The following is a 19,243-nucleotide window of genomic DNA, read 5'->3' on the forward strand; positions in this document are numbered from 1 at the left end:
CTGACTCCCACTATCACGCGGGTAACGGCAGACTGCACTGACACCACGCCTCCTTCTCCTGTATAGAGAGAGGGAATGGGTAACCACCGTGGAGGGTTGGGACCAATATGAGCATGGGTTTGAAAGCCTTTTATAAAATGTGAGCAACTGAACAGTAGCACTATAGCACTGTCCTCCTGTTGTTCATCGATTTGCTTGAGTGGGCCCAGTAACATTTCCATCGTGAGACTTGTTGTTACTGTGTTTGGCATATCGAATACGATACGGGTAGCTTGCCAGGCTATGCCATGTGGGTGAGATGCTCTGGGTAGTTTGCCGGGCTCTCCGAGAGGGGCGGAGGAATCGAACTCGGGTCACCCGGGCTGGCCGTGTGCAAAGCAAATGCCCTATCTGCTGTGCTATCACTCCTAGAATGATAATGTGTGTGTCTGTGTGTGTGTGTGTGTGTGTGTGTGTGTGTGTGTGTGTGTGTGTATGTGTTTCCTTGATGAAGCTCTAAGTTCCATAAAGCTAGGAGACTTATCTTCCTTAGAGACGGGAGAGTACTTGGCAAGTATCTGTGGTGTGGGCCCCTTCCTCTCTCCATCAGCTCAGTTGTTTGGCTATGTTCCCTTCCAGGAGTTCCTCCCTGGCCCACTGGGCTCTGCTGCCACCCCTCATAGGCTTCCTCCACTTCCATTCCCACTGCATTGCACTTGGCTCATGAACAGGGCGGGACTCACAGGCACTGACCTCAAGTACTGTCAAAAACCCACAGAGAACTTTTTGTTTGTTTTTGGACCACCCACAGGGGTTATTCCTGGCTCTGTGCTCAGGAATCACTTCTGGTGCTGTTCGGGGTGGGGCCGGGGGGGCATACAGAATGCTGGAGATCAAAGTTGGGTTGGCCATGTGCAAGGCAAGTGCCCTACCCACTGTACTAACTCTCTAGCCCCTTCCTCATAGAACTTTTCTGGAGGCCTTTGCAAGAGTGCTCAGGGGTCAGATGCTACACCAACGATGCTTGGTCCTGTAGTGTGGGCTGATGGATTAGGCAATGGCATGTGCTGCTCAGGTCTCAGGTCTAACAGTGCTGGGGGTGACAGGGCCACGTCTGGTGGTGTTTGGGGGGGGGCAGGTGGTTACCAGAGAAACTTGGGCTTCCAGCCTTTTGAGTAGTTCCCTGCCTACACCCCCCGCCCCCCCCCCCCCCGGCCCCATATATAGCTTTTGTTGTTTTGTTTTGTTGTTGTTTTGTTTTCCTGGGCCAGACTGAGCTGTACTTGGGGCTAACTTCCTGGCTCAGTGTTCAGGGGTTGCTCCCAGCAGTGCTCCAGGGACCCTGTGGTTCCAGGGATGCAATGCGGGTTACCTCATGTAAAGCGCATGCTCCCTCCCTTTGGGCAATCTCCCTGGCTTCCAGTATATAAGTATGACTTTCCCTGAACTTAACTTTTGATAGCCAACCGATGACTAGATAGTCTGCTGTAACTGATAACAAAAACCACCCATGAACATATTTTGTATGTGATACGTAGGATATGCTGCATTTTTACAATAAACCAAAAGAGAAAAAAAACAGCTATGGAAATTATAAGAGAAAATGCATTTGTAGAACTTTATTTTTAAAGAGTTTAAATGTTTTATTTTTATGCACAAGTCCCTATTTTTATTTCTTTTCTAAAACTGTTATTTAGTTTTTAAATTGAATCACAGTGAGACACAGTTACAAAGCTTTTCATGATTGAGTTTCAGTCATGTAATGTTTCAACAGCCATCCCTTCACAAGTGTACATTTTCCACCACCAGTGTCCCCAGTTTCCTTCTCAGCCCCTCACCTGCCCCACCTCTGTGGCAGGTACTCTCTCTCTCTCTCTCTCTCTCTCCCCTCACTCCCTTTCTCTCTCCATTTCTCTTTCCTTTGGGCACTATGGTTTATAATACAGATAACTGAAAGGTTATCATGTTTTACCCATTACCTGCTTTCAACACTCAGTTCTTGTCCGGAGTGGTCATTCCTAACTATTATTCTCTATTCTAATTTCTTCACACCATACACTCATGCAGTTAGTTTGAAATTGGTCCAGGAAATATTAAGAGCCGAGTTAAAAAATTAAGGAACCAGTAAACTCTTCCAGGAAAGTGCTGTTAGAGTTAGAGGATATTTCCCTATTCTTCTCCTCCACGAGCATATACCACAGGGAAGGTGACACAGAGGCTTTGCCTCAAACAAGGAAACCATTTGGCAGCAGCTGCCCAGGACCAGCCCGCAAGGGAATTTTCTCACCACCCTGACGCCCACTGGTCTACAACCTGTTCACGGGTCTTTTCCTATATAACTGCTTCTTGTGACCATCTGGGCAAGATGGTTCTCTAAAATGCGAGTCCACCTGCTTCCAGTCAGCCTGCTTGTTGCTAAGGAAGCTCAGTGTTGATTTGGTGACTTATCTCCTATTTTTCTGTTTTTACTTTGTTTTTGGGTCACACCTGGCAATACTAGGGTGTTACTCCTGGATCTGCACTCAGGAATTACTCCTGGTGGTATTCAGGGTACCATATGGGATGATGGGATCAAACCCAGGTTGGCTGCATGCAAGACAAGTACCCTACCCACTATACTATGACTCTGGCCCCGGTAAGTTATCTCTTGATTGCCTGCCCTCTTGAGAAGTGAGGGAAAGGAAACTTCTCAATTACATATTTACAAGAAAAGCTGCATACACTGTGTTCCTCCGGATTTAGACGCATACTACTCAGCTTAAAATGCTCGGAGACATCTATTGCCTCCAAGATCAAATACCAAAGCAAAGGGGAACTCTTAGTTTCTACTCCCTTTCTCTATTCCCAAACTGTTCATCTCCAATTTCTTCACCTTATATGCAAATGGTACTTCTAATCACTCACTTGTTCAAAGCAAAACCCCATCATCCTTGAAACCTCGTTATCCTTGACTCCTCTTCTTTTAACCCTCTCCTCTAGTGGGACAATGAGTCCTCTGGTCCTACATACAAAACACTTCCTGCCACCTGCCTCATTTCTGTGTCCATGTCACCATACTTGCCCGTCCTGTCCTCACCTTTCTCTAAGCCACTGCAACAATATCTTATGTGTTCGGACACTTTCATTCTTGGCCCCTTGATTCATTCTGTCCCTAGTGAGAGTTCCAATCCTGGATCAGATAGCGTCACCCCAGGGCATTTAGAATAAAATAGATAATGTTTATCAATGCCACAGGGTCCTACATGACCCATCCCAGGTCTTTCTCTCTTAAAAACATTATGGCATAGGGGCTGGAGCAATAGCACAGCGGGTAGGGCGTTTGCCTTGCACGTGGCCAACCCGGGTTCGATTCCCAGCATCTCACATGGTCCCCTGAGCACTGCCAGGAGGAACCCCTGTGCATTTCCGGGTGTGACCCAAAAAACAAAAAAAAATTATGGCGTAACATTTGTCACATACAAAGAGTACATGGAGCACTCCCCCCCCCCCATATGAACTGTTACAATCTAAATGTCATCTTAAGACGTCACCTATACTGCAACTGATGTTCATTAAGCCACATCCAAGTGTGAGCTACCGGGGGTGTATGCTGGTCTTAGTGTGCTGGATCTAACGCGGTCTCAGTCGACACTGCTGTGACTATTTGCATTTCCCTCCACTGCCTCTGTCAAGGGCTCCCCTCAGTGGGAGCCAGGAACTTGTGTGTTTTGAACTTCATTACTTTGTTAAAAAGGAATTCATTCACACATGCACACATGCATCTCTAAATAACACACATTTTCTCTGCTTTCCACCTCTCTGGTAGTCTTGTGGCTTGGAGGTTGGGTCTGGTGCTTTGGGCTCATTTCTGTCCTTGCATAAATGCCCTTCCTAACTGCAGGCTGTGCAATGCTGGTGGAGCTGTGGCAGTGCACAGGGGTGGTGGTGGGGTGGGGGCTATCCTCCTCCCCGCTCCTGGTTTGGTGTCAATGCGCTTCTAATCCTGAAGGGTGCCCTCTTGTATGTGGCTCAGAGCCCAGCACTGCTTTTTCTCAGCTTCTGTGTCTTGACTCCCCCCAAGTGCTGTCCTGAAGCTTATTCCTCAGTCCCCAGAGGCTGACAGTGGCAGAAAAAGGCACAGGAGGGAGGAAGGCCTGGCTGACCTCATTACCTGGTAGCCTTGGGAATTGTTCTGGATCCCAAACTGTGGCATGCCGGGGTCCGCACATGTGGTCAGCGTTGGATCTGGATTGCAAAAAAAGAGACCACAGGTCACATGTGGCCTCTGCATGTGTGGAGAGCTAGATGTAGGAAATCGAGCAGAGAGCCCTCTGCCTTCCCTGCCTCAGGCATGGTGGCTGAGTTCCACCCAGCTGCAGGCACCATTCCTGGTAGCACTTTGCACGTTCTGCTCTAAGATGCTCAGAGCCAGGCTCTTTCCCCATGCACACGAGTCCCAAGTCTGGGAAGGAGCTTCAGCCTCTTGGGCGCAGAAAACGCTGCCCAGCCCGGGTCCAAGACCATCTCTTACCTATGCAGCTGGGCTGGGTGCCACTCCACGTTCCATCCGACTGGCAGAACCTCCGCGGAGAGCCCACCAGCACCAGAGGGGGTTGGCAGGAGAAGGAGACAGATGACCTGTAGGAGAAACCTCGGTCCTCTCTCCTCCCATGGGCCGGCACCCCAGGGTCTCCGCAGAACACAGCTGGGAAGAGGAAGGGAGGAAAGCAGGTCCAAGATTCTTTCTAGAACCCAGTTGGCACCTCTGTCTCCACATTCCGACCATGCACCTCAATACTGGTTCTTTCTGTCCCTTCCTTCCTGGTTGTTCTTCAGCTCTGCAGACCAGAGCAGCCCTGGCTCAAGGTGCACGGCTGCTTTGTTGCTGCAGATGTGTCTGAATGTTACCCGAGGAGCAGAGGAATGTGGCAGGAAGCTTAGAGAAGCCAGATAAAGTAATCACAAGCCCACTTTCCCAAACTCGCTTTTCCTCCTTCCTGCTCTAGAGCTCATGTGTGGGTGAACTCGTGCCTGGCTATGAAAGCAAGGCTCAGGCGTTGTTAATCTTGCTTTGTTCACCTGCTACCCTGTCATTGTTTCCCAGTGGAAGAAAGCCACAGCACTGTCACTTCCTCATTTTGCAGCAAGAGGTCCCACAGCAATCATAATTTGCTATCACTGTACATTAGCATTTTCTACACCGGAGGAGTTGGAAAGGCCATTCTTGCACTTGCATTGTTTCCTTAGGCGATGTCTCCTGGCATGTGCTTATTATCTTGCAGGGTCTGAGTGGTTCTGAATGCACCTGATGTCTCTCCAAAGGCTTTGCATTTACATGGTGGGGGGCAGGGCAGGATGGAGCCCTTTTCATTCAGGTCACCAGAGCTAAAATCAAAGCTGACAGTGCCAATCAAAGCTGACAGTGGAATTCAAAGCTGGTGACGGCAAATGGAATAAATGCAGGTCCATCTTCCTTTCATTATATACAGCATTTCAAGTGTTTGCATGCACACGTATTAAAAATGCTTCACTCCTCTCTATATCACAGAAGTGGGCCTCTGTTTTAAAGGAAGTTGAAGACAATAGCAACTTTCATGCCTTTCATACTAGCAGAGAAGAAGAGAGCAACGCAACTTTTCCTGGAGCTCTCCATCCCTCTTGGAGAGTCTGGCAAACTACCGAGAATTCCCACCCATATGGCAGAGCCTGGCAAACTACCCATGACGTATTCGATATGCCAAAAACAGTAACAATAACGGGTCTCATTCCCCTGACCCTGAAAGAGCCACCAATATGCCACTGGGCTACACTATCACACAACAGAGATGAATGGAGATGTTACTAGTGCCCATTTGAGCAAATCGATGGACAATGGGACAACAAGTGATACAAGTGATACTAGCAGAGAGTTGTTCTTTCTACCTACCAGCATTTTTGTTTTTGGGCCACACCTGGTGGTACTCAGGGCTTACTCCTGGCTCTATGCTTAGGGATTACTTTTGGCAGGGCTAGGGAAACCATATGGGGTGCCAGAGATCAAACCTGGGTTGGTCGAGTGCAAGACAAGCACCTTACCCTCTGCCTCTGTACTATGGCTCCAGCCATACTACACTCTTATTTTTTTTCCTTTTTGGGTCACACCCAGTGATGCACAGGGATTACTCCTGGCTCATGCACTCAGGAATAACTTCTGGCGGTGCTCGAGGGACCATACGGGATGCTGGGAATCGAACCGGTTTAGCTGTGTGCAAGGCAACCCCTCTACCCACTATGCTATTGCTTCAGCCCCCACTCTCATTTTTCTCCCCACAACTTTCCCTGCTTTGTTACCAGTGTTTTGGACAAAGCTCCACCCTGACTTTTGAGGAGGGGACGGCACTCCCTACTCCAGGTCATACAGATACACAGCTGAGAAGAGGGCAGGGGAAAGGCGGTGGGGTGGGGGGAGGAGTCAGGAGTGACTTACGGAAGCACTGAGGCAGCTCTCCGGTCCAGGTGCCATTGCCCTCGCAGGTGAGCACGGCCGGCAGGGAAAGCTGGTACCCCTCCAGGCAGGCATACGTCACACTGGAGCCCCACATGAAGTCGGACCCCACCACCTTCCCATTGGGGACGGGCTGGGGCGGCTTGCACATGATAGCTGGGGGGAGAGCAGAGTGGGCTGGGTTATGGGTGTCCTGGGGAACACAGGCTCTGGATGCCAGCACCGGGCCTGAGACTGTCCTGTGCTACTCAGAGTCTAGGCCCAGCGTGAAGCAGATAAAGGTCCCCACTTCCGTGATCCCCTCTGACCCCCTATTACAGACTCTCAAGACCTGATAAATCCTACCTTGTTTTGTTACAAGTTTCCTCTCAGTGCTGGAAACTCAGACTCCTTTGGACTGTCTGAATAGACATTCAGGGACCCTCCTTCATGTTGTAGCCCACCCTCCAGTGTCAGCTGCTGCAGCTGCCAGGACCCTGGCGCTTCCCCATACTCAAGCCCCACCCCGCCCCTGGTTTTTGATTCTCCCTGGTCTGTGCTCCATCTATGCAAACTTCACATGTGCACACGCACACACATACCTTTGCAGACTGGCTTGGTGCCATTCCATGTTCGGTCCTTGGTGCAGCTCAGCACCGACACCCGGTGTGACTCCATCGTGTAGCCTGGGATACACTGGTAGGTCACGGTTCTGTTGTACCGGAAGTCGTGGCCCAGTCGAAGACCATTGGCCGGGATCCCAGGGTCACCACAGTTTATGACTAGGATCAAGGAGACAGAATGGCTCACTCCCAGCGCAGACACCCTCCACCCCTGTATTTCAACACTACCTTGTGACTCCCTGCACATGCCTAGAAGGGAAACCCAGGAGCAGGATGCCCAGACCCCTCCCAGACTCCCAGGGACTCGCTGACACTCTGAGTGGGGTTGGCAACTCTCCCTGCCTGGCTGATCCTGCTCCTAGCTGTCCCTGCCCGCGTACACACCCTTATTCTAGCACTTTGGCACTGAGGACCTACTCCAAGGAGGGGACCTACCCAAAGGACCCCAGTTCCAAAACGAGGCTGAAGCCCTGGGGAGGGAAGTTTTTAGGTTGAAGAGCTCAATATGTGGTCACAGGCCACAAAAGACAGTTTGTCTCTCAAGGGACATGTCAGACCCTAACCCACCCCTGCCGGGTGGCCTCTGTGTGTTGGCAGCAGCATCGATGACCTGTGCTATGGGACCAAGGGAGGTGGAGTTCGATGAGCTCTGACTTCAGAATAAACTGGCATGGACGTGGATATCAGAGGGAACTGGGGCCTCAGGCCAAGACTTTGAAAGGGTGACTATGGTCAGAGTCCCTTATCTGACCACTTCCTTCCACAAGGGCCCCACAGCAACACAATTCCCAAGAAAAAGAGGCTGAAGCTGCTCTTGACGGATCATAAAGTGGAGCTGTGGAGCCATATCGCTCGAGAGCCAGGACACCGTGTCAAGGGAGCCAGGGAGAGAAGGCACTCGACACCGTGGAAGGTCACAGTTTTAAAGGGGTAACATATAGCTTAGAGCTGTGCGAGTGTGCATGTGCGTGTGCGTGTGCGTGCGTGCGTGCGTGTGTGTGTGTATGTGTGTGTGTATGTGTGTGTATCATCTATGAGAAAAAGAAAGCTCAAGAAACTGGCTGGAGTCTGAGAAATAGCAAATACATATTCCCTGGCTCTCTGAGTTTCGGTCATCACATGTGTACAGTGGGGCTAATCAGAAATGGCCTCTCAGGGCACCACTCAAAAAACAAGAAGCACATAGAATGGAACCAGCGCCTTTGCGTCTGTTAGCACATCCAATCAGCGGAAACCAGTCATGAGATCCTCCTTCCAAAGGGTCAAGCCGGCACCACCCCCCCCCCCGTCCCCATTCCCACCGCCCCCACCAGTCCTCCCGGTCTCCCAGAAAAGGCCTTGCTTTTGTCGGGGTGGAAGCCCAGCACCTCAGCCACTGTTTCTCATGGGGCCCGGGGTCCCAGCTGCTCACCCATGCACTCCGGGTCACTGCCTGTCCAGGTGCCATTGACTGAGCAGTGTCGGCTCAGCAGGCCTGTGGCGTAGTAGCCTTCCCGACACTCATAGACGATGGAGCTGGAGAAAACCAGGCCGTCACTGAACAGGACTCGGGCATTGCTTGGAGTCCCGGGGTTCCCACAAGAGATCACTAGGAAGCCAAAAGAGCACATTATTCACCAGAACAAAGGCAGGTCTCACGTGGGTGGGGGCGTGGGGGGTCCAAGATGTGCCTGGAGTGGACTCACATACTAGCCGAGGGTCCTCTGGACTGAAACACTACTTGGGGCCATGCATGTACCTATCACCTCACCCGCAGAATTCGAGCAGGAAGGAAAAGAGCTGCTCGATTTTTTTTCCTTAGTGCTAAAACATAAAGAATACATCTGTTTTATTATGACATGTGAAGTTCTAAATGACTCCTTAATATCACCAAGTATCTAACCAATGCTTCATTTCCCTTAAGTGTCTCATTTTTAAATAGTTGTTTTGTTAGATGGAGAATCCATGAGTTAGGTTGGCGTGCTTCTTAGGACTCTTAGAATCCAGAGATTGCTGTTCTTCCTCCTGTCATTCATCTATTACAGAAACCAGAGCAGGAGTCCAGTAGCTTTCTCTGCCTTCTGGATTCTGCTCACAGCATCACTCTGCATCATTTAACATGTTGTTCCATTCCCTGTGGTTCCTGGACCAAGTTCTACTCTTTGCCTAGTATCCTTCATTGAGGTATGTCTTCCCTGTGGCAACGCACCAGGAAGCACAGAATGTCTGCTCACAGCCTCATTTCTCTTGAAGCTGATTCATGGGCTCAGGTTAGCCCATCTAATCTGGCTTTGCAGAGGCTTGATTCGCTTTTCAACTTTTAGCAGCAATTGATGAGTGTTGACAAGATTCATCATGTTATTAGTGAATAAGAAATGGCGACATTCTAAGTCTGTTAGATCTTCCACGCTATATACAGTACCTCAACAAAAAAACTTGCTCATGATCAAATAATTGTTTACCCCCAAACATAATTCACACAGAAAGGCCAGATGGTGCATGCCTTTTTAATTAACAGATGTTAGAATAATGTGTTGGTTCTCTTGCTAGCTCCAGAGGTGAGCAGCAAACATCTGACTCATGAATATAAAAATGATTAAAAAATGATTTACTATGTTGTTACCCATTGCCACTATTATTTATTTTATTGATGCTCAAATTATTCCATCTTTGGCTAATGTGAGTCTCTCTGTCTCCATGGACTGAAGTCCTCTTGTCTTTTGTAGATTCTTTATTGGAGTGATGCCACATTCTCATCATCTTGTATATTTCCTCCCCTTTCTGATTCTTAATAATGTTTCTTATCCAATGTCTTATAGTGTTATATGTAACAGTTTAAGAATAGAAATATCAGTATTATACTAAAAGTAAGATTGCTAAAAACAGCATATTACCTAATTTTAGTTCTTTATATCCTAAGGATAAATTCTTTCTCCCTCAAGAAAGAAGAAAAGTGCCTTCTATAGAGGCAGTCTGAATGAGGAGGGTGGCAGAAGGGAACTGGGGACATTGGTGGTGGGAAATGTCACTGTCACTGTCCTCCTGTTGTTCATCGATTTGCTCGAGCGGGCCCAGTAATGTCTCCATTGTGACAACTGTTACTGTGTTTGGCATATCGAATATATCACGGGTAGCTTGCCAAGCTTTGCCGTGTGGGCGAGATACTCTCAGTAGCTTGCCGGGCTCTCCGAGAGGGGCGGAGGAATCAAACTTGGGTTGGCCATGTTGGCCGCTTGCAAGGCAAATGCCCTACCCGCTGTGCTGTTGTTTCGAAATGTATGTATGTATATATACGCCTTGCATGCATGCATTCATGAGACCAGGGTTCAATCTCTGAAACTGCAAATAAACCAACAGAACCATCAATTCAAGCCTTAAAGGCTAAGGGGGATCTTAGCAAGGAAGTCATAATATCTTATTATATTTATAGATATAGAAATAGAGTCCAGCTTTATTTTTAAAAAGTCAGGTAAGAATAATCCCCTGGTGGGTTGTTAAATCATTAACTCCACTTTAGATTTATTTGCATCTATTTTAATACATAGAGATTGTTTATTTCTAGTATTTGATTTCATTTTATTTTGTAAGTATATACAGCATTTATATTGCTGCAAAACAAATCTACATGATATTTCCTATATAATCAGTATTTGGAGGTCTCTAGCCTCCAACTCCTCAAGCAGGCTTTGTGTTGCAGAGGAAGGGCAGAGAGAAAGTGGGATGGCAAGCCATGGCCGGTGCCAAATCTACTTTCCGAAGATACCTCTAAATAGATGAATTCATACTATGTGGTTAGTGTTATATTTGAAGAAAATAGCATGAAGAAAACTTCCTTTTACTTCAAGAGAGAGGGAGAGAAGGAGGGAATGAGAAAGAGAGAGGGCAGGAGGGAGAAAAGAGGGGAGAGAGAGAGAGATGGGGAGAAGTTACAAAAAATTGACTTCCTGGCAGAGAGGTTTTAAAAGATTCTTCCCCCCACCCCCCATGAAATATATATGTGTGGAGAAAGAGAATTCAACCCACCCCCTCTCCCCATTGAAGCTACTTCAGGAAATAACAAACATTAAGGGCTTATATTACTTTTTTCTTTTTTTTTTGTTAGGGCGTACAGTACTTGCAAAATATTTTGTATTCCTCTTGGAGCTTAGGATGCTTGTTTAAGACAATCTCTTCCCCTAAACTATGAGCTCAAATAGGAGACAATGTCCGGTGCCCAAATGTGCACGACAGTATTTGGCACATTACGGTCAAATAAAACTATGCACTAAACAAACTTATTCGCTTCCAGTTTCTTCCCTTCTCAGGAGCATGGAGCCCCTGTCTGGCTTTGGATCACCAGTGAAAACAGCACGAACTCCCTATTGCTGTCTAGTGCCCAGCAGGGTTGGGGCCACGGGGCCTGAGCATGAGGACAGGTGGTCAGGTCAAAAGCGGGAGGAGAGTACCTGGGGCAGGCAAAGGGGGTAGAAGCAGAATGGTCACATACATTACCTCCACACTCAGGCTGCGTGCCACTCCAGGACCCGTTGGCTTGACAGGTTCGCTCTGACGATCCCCGGAGTGCATGGCCAGCTTCACAGCTAAAGCGCATCAGACTGCCTGGAGCAAAGCTGTCCCCCAGACGGATCCCATGGGCTGGGATCCCAGGGTCTCCACACACTCCCACGCTGGTGCCTGTGGGCCAGAACCGAGCAAGCACCCTTGTTTTTCACATCGAGGAAACAGGAGGGGAGGATGGACACAGAGAAAGAGAGCGGACAATTGCTATGGGTAGTCAGTGGGGCCTCACCAGTGACGGGGGTGAAAACTCTGTGTCTAACCTACGTTGCTAGAAGAGAATCCTGCCCTGTGATTCATGGGTCAAAGAACACAGAGTTCTGACAACATGGATGAGCCAGAGAAAACACAGCAAGGGGAGATAGATGGCAGAGAGGAACTTCTTTGGTAGATGCCATGGTCTTCTTGTTCTTTGGCCTGTGCTAGTGTAGGACGTTGGAGGCCTAAGCTGGGCTTTTCTCTCCTTTCCTTTATCTCTCCCCCACCTGTATCTGCAGGTCCTACTCTTGCTGCATTAGCTCTGGTGCTCAGTTCTCCCTTGCCTGAACCATTGCAAGAACTTCTCAAGAGTCTCTTTCTCTCTCCACCCTCCACTTTATCTCTGAATACTAATGCTTGACAATCACCAACCACCTGACTTTGTGTCTTTCCCGGTGAAACTGCTCCATGGCATCTCACTGCCTCTAGAATAAAACCCAAGCTTCCCATTCTGTAGATGAAGCTGCCAGCTTCATCTCCTCAACGACACACCAGAGTTCTGATGGTGGCTTTAACTAAGGGCTCCCTATTCACAATTCTAGGTTAAACACCAGAGGATTTCACGTTTCAGGCTTTCTTTGCTTCCTGCCTCCTTGTTACATTTATGCATTAATATGTTATCTGATATTATGCAAATTTACCCAAGAGAGTGCTAAGGACTCAAAAGGTGGAGGAGAATAGAGAACAGGAGATGAGGCCAAAGGACCATGGGAGTCAACACATTTCATAATACAGAGATGGATAGAAAACATCTCTTGATCAGAACGAGGCATGATGAAGCTGAAGAAAGAACAGGAAACTAAGAAATGAGTGTCATTGGCATGAGAAGATAAGGTTTCCAACTGAGGTAGAATGGATATTCTTATGAGCTGACCTGTGTGTGGGCATCGGATGATAACATCTAAGTGGTTCTATTTGTTGGAAGTAAATAAATGTTTGGGCATGTATAACCTACCATTTATCATTTTTGCCTCTTACTCTGAGTCTTGGCATTATTTCCTTTTTCTATACTAGTTTTAGACTGAGAAAACTGTATAACATCATATTACCCTTTCTGCCCTCTACCAAGGAAGGAGGAATTCCTTCAGTCTTTAACTCAAGCATTTGGAAAAAAGAGGTTCTATCATCTTTAGTTGGTTTTCTTATCTTCTGGAGTTTTACAGGATGTAGCTCTCACTTCCACACTGCCTCTCTGACCTCAGCTAGAAGCACCACTGTTGTACAAGGATCAAGGTCTGAGATTTCTACCTGAGAACTTATCTGACAGACTGGCCCCACTGCATCATAAATCTTCATTCTAGTGATCAAAGGGAATCTGAGACAGAATGTTGTAGTGTGGAGACTGATGACAATTGTTGACCTTTAAATTTTTGGCGGGGCAGTGGTACTCAGTGCTTACCTCTCGCTCTATGCTAAGTGGTCATTCCTGGTGATGTCCAGGGAACCATATTGATGGGATTGAACCCAGGTTGACTAAATGCAAGGCAAATGCCAACTCTGGCCCCAACTGTTGACATTTTACTGAAGAGGTGTATCAGGAAGGTGATGCTGGGCAATGATTTTGCCAAAGATGTGTAAGATGCCAGAGATCTCCACATGCCTTTGATGGACTTAGGACTGAAATATTCAGAGAATATTGTTATACATATGAGGCACTGACTATACAGAATGCTGCTCAAAAGTTTCACCCTGGAACTTCAAAGTAGTGCTGATAAGGACTGGCAGGAGCAGCTGATGCACAAGAAAGTATTAAGTTTCAGGACTGGGGGTGGAGTGGGGGAGATATTATTCTACTTATAAGTACACACCTAGAAATACTTCTCCATTCCCCTCCCCTCCATTTTCTGACCCAAGGCATTTAAGGGTCAGTATCACCTGAGAGTTTATAAAGACCCTTCTAGTCCTGCTCTCTGAGGTTCCCAGGACGGCTCTGCCACGATTCTCATCCCCTGTTTGTCTCCCTTGACGACAGAGAAGAGAGATTGCTACCACTTCATAGTTTCCCTTGATCCTCTGATGTGCCTGAGGAGGAGCTCCCTTCTTCCACAGACAGGACCAGTGCATAGGAAGTCACACAAATGTGAAATGTGAGAGGCGAAAGAATTTTGGAGGTTTTCTAGCTGAGTTTTCTACTATATGTGAGCCCTGGATTCCTCTGACTCTGCCTCATATATGATCCTTCCTAGTTTACTAACTGTGTGGTTAATGAGATCAATAGGGGTGAGAAATATAAAAGTCCAGGATAGTAACTTAGGGTAAGGGGTCTGGAATGGTCCTGGGAGACCTAATTGATCTCTGCTTCTTTATTTTGGCAGTGTCCTGAATTTCGGGGACAGGCTCCTCTGGAAACTTAACTCTGGAAACTTAACCTTGTCCAGCCTTAGGTTCCTAACTGTGATGTGGTCTCACAGCCAGCAGAGGGCGTTGGCTCTGGGAGGCAGCCAGGATCCAGCCTTCCAGAAAGGATCTGGTAATGCCAGGGATGGGGGTCAGTTTCAAAGCCCAGGTGAGCCCTTGAGGAAGGAACCCTGAGTGACAGGAGCACTGCCATTGTGGATGTGACATAGGATAAGAATGCTCTTCTGGGGCCATGCAGGCTCACCTCAAAGGCTGTGGCTGCTAACATTTTAGCTTTGGCACTGATGGGAAAACTCAACTTCAAATATTTTGTTCTGACATTGCTAATGAATTTCCAGTTTGGATACGATGGATGTCAGAGCCATGGTATTGACATACACTTGCTGTTCTGATAACACCTTCTAGAGATTAAAACAAATTTGTCAGAGAACTTGGGACTGGTGTCTGAGGGCAGTCATGACATTCCACGAGGTCACAAGGATATGGGACAGGTAGGGGAGGCAATGACAAGAGGGAAGGAACACAAGCAGGTCTGTGGGAGTCCTAACAGGGCAGAAAGAACAAAGGACTGAGATGGGACCTTCGGAGACTAGGAAGGCTTGGACGGTTGGTTGGCAGGAACTCAAGGAAACAAACGTCTCCATGGGACTCTGACCGGAGGGAGTCCTCCCCTATAGCTCTGCATTCTTTGGCTCTGGGGGCTGATCCAGAGCACCCAAGGATGGTTCCAGATCACCAGGGCTGAAGTTCAGGGGGAACTCAAGAGGGAAGCGTTGTGCTGGGAGGAGCAGGTGGGGGCTCAAAGTGTGTCCTCTGATGCTGGTCACACTTGCCTATCAGCAGCCGGGACTTCTAGGAACCCGCCCCACCCCCAGCCCTGTACCTGAGCAGTGCGGGAGCGAACCGGTCCAGTGTCCGTCCAGCCCACACATGCGCGTGGAGTTTCCCACCAGCGTCCGCTTGCCTGTACAGCTGTAACGCACGACGGCCCCCACGGTGTAGCTGTCCCCCGACATCTGTGAATGTGGTGGGGAGCCCGGATGACCGCAGGACACCACTGTGGGAAAGAGCAGACTGTTCAGCACCCTGACACGGCCTGGCGCCTCATCACCAACCGGACATGCCCTGGGTGTTGGCAGTGACCTGCGGAGAGGACCAGAGAGCCAGTAGCAGGCACATTTGCGCGGCCACTGCAGGCTGTGCGCCCTCCCTCCCCCCGCCCCGCCCCCTCAGCGCACACCCACCCACAGATCTTCGGGAGGAGGTGCAGCACCCATAGTGTTCAGAGCCCAAGGAGGCACGTGGCCATTTCAGCTCTGCATGTAGTAGGAACTCAGTTCTTGCTCTCTTTATTTGGTGCAATATCGATCAATTGATTTTAATTGGTTTCTATTTAGACACATAGCTGCTTACAATGGGGTTTTAGACATTTGATGTTTCCACCTCCAACCCCACCACCCAGTGACCCCATGACTCCATCTGACCTCAGATTTCCCCCTACCCCCCAGCCTGATTTCTATTTTTTTTTGGGTCACACCCGGTGATGCACAGGAATTACTCCTGGTTCATTCACTCAGGAATTACTCCTGGCGGTGCTCGGGGGACCATATGGGATGCTGGGAATCGAACCTAGGTCGGCTGTGTGCAAGGCAAATGCCCTACCCACTGTGCTGTTGCTCTAGCCCCCCCCAGGCTGATTTATTGATGGAGACATTTTTAAGTTTACTTCTAGCCTGGGAGCTGAATCTAGTGGTTTAGTCAGACACAGACACTTCGTGTCTACCCGCAGGGGACCAAAGGCCTCTGATGCTAACCCCTATGTTGCTTCCAGAACTTCCCATTCTTGCTCCCCTCTCCCTCTCCATTTCTCTCTCTCCTTTGCATTTTGGAATCCAGAGCAGGTGTTTTGCCCACCCTTCTTCCTGGTTTCTTATCTCTTCTCCCTGTTTTCTCACAGCCATAGATGTCTATGGGGGGAGGTGTTTACCCTAATCTACATATGCTAAAGGAAGTGACTTGTCTTCTGAGTCTACCCATGTTGGCTACAGTTTCCAGAATGAGGACCAACTCCATGTTCCAGCTGTCCACATCAGTTGTTCCCAGTGTGCCCTTTCTGCCTGCAGTATCCAAAGAGTCACTGAAATCCAGTGGGACAATGGGAATTCTGGAGGAGGGTGGGTGGGTCGGGCAGGTGCTGCTGCCATTGTCCCAGCCATAGGCTGACCCAGCTCCATTCACTGACTCAATGCATATTGATTGTATGTATATGAAGTGTGAGGTGTGGTTTATGTGTGTATGCATGGAAACAGAGGCCACATACTCATGACATTTACACAAGGGTGGGGAGAGATGATAAATAACAAAGTAGACCATTTTAGGGGATGGTGACAATTACAAAGCTATATCAGCAAAGGGTGATGGCACTATTTATGCAGGTGGGGAGGAATTTCTCTTGAAGCGCTGACACTTGTGGCAGTGACTTGGATGATGTGAAGAGGCCAAACCTGGGGGTAGAGTAACGGGAGGAAAGGAGCCCCAGGTATTGAGGCCCAGGACCAGAAGGAGGTTGGTGTGTTTGAGAAATAGCAAGAAAGAAGAGCTTTTGAAATAGAAGACCAAGGAAAGAAAAGAGAAAGGCAGGCCTGGGTGGAGTGGTCCTGGAATCTAACGGGAGAGCCAGATTCTAATCTCCAGAATGTCCACTGTTTTCTAAAAACACTTTAGCAGAGAACTGCATATTATACAGATTCAGATCATGCATTTTCCTTGGTCCCTACACGTTCATAGCAATTAAAGCAGTTTGTCCTTACCTGAAAGGACGCCCTAGTTTTCAGGGGATATATAACAGCCTCTACAGTTTCCACAATCTTTTTGTCTGGCTTTTAGAACTTGGAGAAGCACAAGTGTAGCTAGTTCAGTAAACGGCTTCCTGAGACTCACGTAACATCAGTGAATGTGGTTTCACTGGCAATCATCATCTAGAGACCTTTATTCAGGGAAATTTACCCAGGCTCTGGTAGAAAAATGCTATCCAATCTAGCAAACACCCCCCCCCCCACACCCGCATCCTGCCCCACCCTCCAGATATTTCCCCAACAATAAATGAAAATGCATGACCATGCTTGAATGTGGTTTGTTCCGGGAAAACTTGATTTAAAAAGAAAGGATTATGTTGTCTTTTGATTTCTAGGTTCCTGATAATGAGATGATAGTTCAGTAATTAGGCTAGGGAGAATTTAACACCTTGTAAATACCAATGAGAAAAAAGTGGCCACCGGCTTTCTGGAATAAAGAATAGCTGCAATTATTGAACATTAATCATTTTCTTTCCAAGATAATGGCTAGCCTTTATTTAGACTTCAGCTTCTACCAAACTGAGAGCTTGATTAATGGTTTCGAGAGGTTAAGATAAGTTAAATAAGAGATTAAAATGCAAATACAGTAAAACACATGAGAAACAAATCACTGTGAGTCAGGATCAGCAGAAATAGCAGATTAGCTTCATATTAACAATATTGGAAGTCTCAGAGAAACAATGCATTAAGAGTTCATCAAGATGTTAATGGTATAAAAGAATAAGTTTTTTAGAGGAATAATACAATGAGTTCTTTACCAGAGATGAAAAATACAAAATTTAGGATATCTAAAAAAATCCAGAAAGCTTAGCAAATCCTATTAAGAATAATTTTTTTTAAAAAATCTAGCATAATATATGAAATTTCAGAATACCAAGAATAGAGACCCTTGAAATCAGTGATGTAAAAATGGGCCACTCAAAAGGTATAGCAAATAATCTGAAAGTAGATGTCTCAATAATGAACGTTAGCAGGTAGGATTAAGAGAAAATGTATGAACCTAGATTTACAGTCCAGCTAAATTATCATTTAAATTAACCAGGGAAAATGCAAAATATCAGAAATGTAGACTATCTTTTCCTTCTTTTTAAAGTGAAAGGGAGATAATATAGTTATGATAGCGTTAATGTTGATACTTTTGTTGCACAAAGTTACTGCCATCACCCTCCTCCCCCATCAAAGTACCAAAGACCCTCACTCCTCTCACTGTCATTCCTAGTCTGCTTCTTCTTCCACTCCCAAGGCCCCATCCCCACCAACACTTGGTAACTTCAGTGAAGATGATGTCTTTTTGGTTTGTGAAAGACTGACGGTACTTCCTAAATTAAGTAGCAAAAGAGGTCAGAAGATAACTGAAATATTTCTTTAATGGGGAAAAAAGAAATAAATACCAGCCTGGATTTTAAAATCACATACACATTATAAGGAAAAGGAACAACTACAAGAGATAATCAAAATTGGAGAGTGGTTCCCAGCAGTTTATAGGGTCTTTATTAAATAGAATACTAAACCATGTCTTTCAAATAGCAGGAAAACAGTCCCATAAATACAGAGGTCAATATATAAGAAGAGATGAGGAGCAAAGAATATAGTATGTATGTGGAAAGTCTAAATGAATAATAAAATTCTTCCTAGAACAATAATAACAATACATTGTGTAAACGGGGCTGGAGCGATAGCACAGTGGGTAAGGCATTTGCCTTCAACGCAGCCGACATGGCCGACCCGGGTTTGATTCCTCTGCCCTTCTCGGAGAGCATCTTCGCCTCTATGGCAAAGCCTTGCAAATTCCCTGTGACATATTCAATATGCCCAAAACAGTAACAACAAGTCTCACAATTTGTTGTGAGATGTTACTGGTGCCCACTCGAGCAAATCGATGAACAATGGGAGGACAGTGCTACAGTGTTACATTGTGCAAACATGTTAAAAATAAGGCAAAATTAATAATTTATACTAAAGCAATAAAAATGTCAAAATCAGAATAAAAGTTGGTGAAGTGTTCTGATGTTCTTGTACTATACAGGAGAAAATAAAATTTGTTAACTTCAGACTTAATAAATTAAGGGTTTCTATTATAATTTCTAATGTCAATATCTAAAATACGGAGAGTGCAAATTTACTTGTTGATAGAGAAAAATGGAATCACAAATCAATTAACATGAGGGTAGGAAAAGAGAATAATAAAACGG

At 46.9% G+C, this 19,243-nt stretch overlaps 1 protein-coding gene across 1 annotated transcript in view; it reads right to left on the reverse strand.

Annotated features, from left to right (window-relative positions):
* CSMD2 (CUB and Sushi multiple domains 2) overlaps nucleotides 1-19,243 on the reverse strand; it is a 628,049-nt gene that overhangs the window by 16,387 nt on the left and 592,419 nt on the right. The window contains exons 56-62 of the mRNA XM_056122939.1: nucleotides 15,080-15,253; nucleotides 11,515-11,697; nucleotides 8,456-8,632; nucleotides 7,024-7,203; nucleotides 6,425-6,598; nucleotides 4,490-4,663; nucleotides 4,130-4,203 (exon numbers count right to left, since the gene is read on the reverse strand). Coding sequence (XP_055978914.1) covers nucleotides 4,130-4,203; nucleotides 4,490-4,663; nucleotides 6,425-6,598; nucleotides 7,024-7,203; nucleotides 8,456-8,632; nucleotides 11,515-11,697; nucleotides 15,080-15,253 — 1,136 coding nt within the window. The remainder of the gene's footprint in view (nucleotides 1-4,129; nucleotides 4,204-4,489; nucleotides 4,664-6,424; nucleotides 6,599-7,023; nucleotides 7,204-8,455; nucleotides 8,633-11,514; nucleotides 11,698-15,079; nucleotides 15,254-19,243) is intronic.

The sequence above is a fragment of the Sorex fumeus genome, unplaced genomic scaffold (genome assembly GCF_029834395.1).
Source record: "Sorex fumeus unplaced genomic scaffold, SorFum_2.1 ptg000047l, whole genome shotgun sequence".
Classification (NCBI taxonomy): Eukaryota; Metazoa; Chordata; class Mammalia; order Eulipotyphla; family Soricidae; genus Sorex; species Sorex fumeus.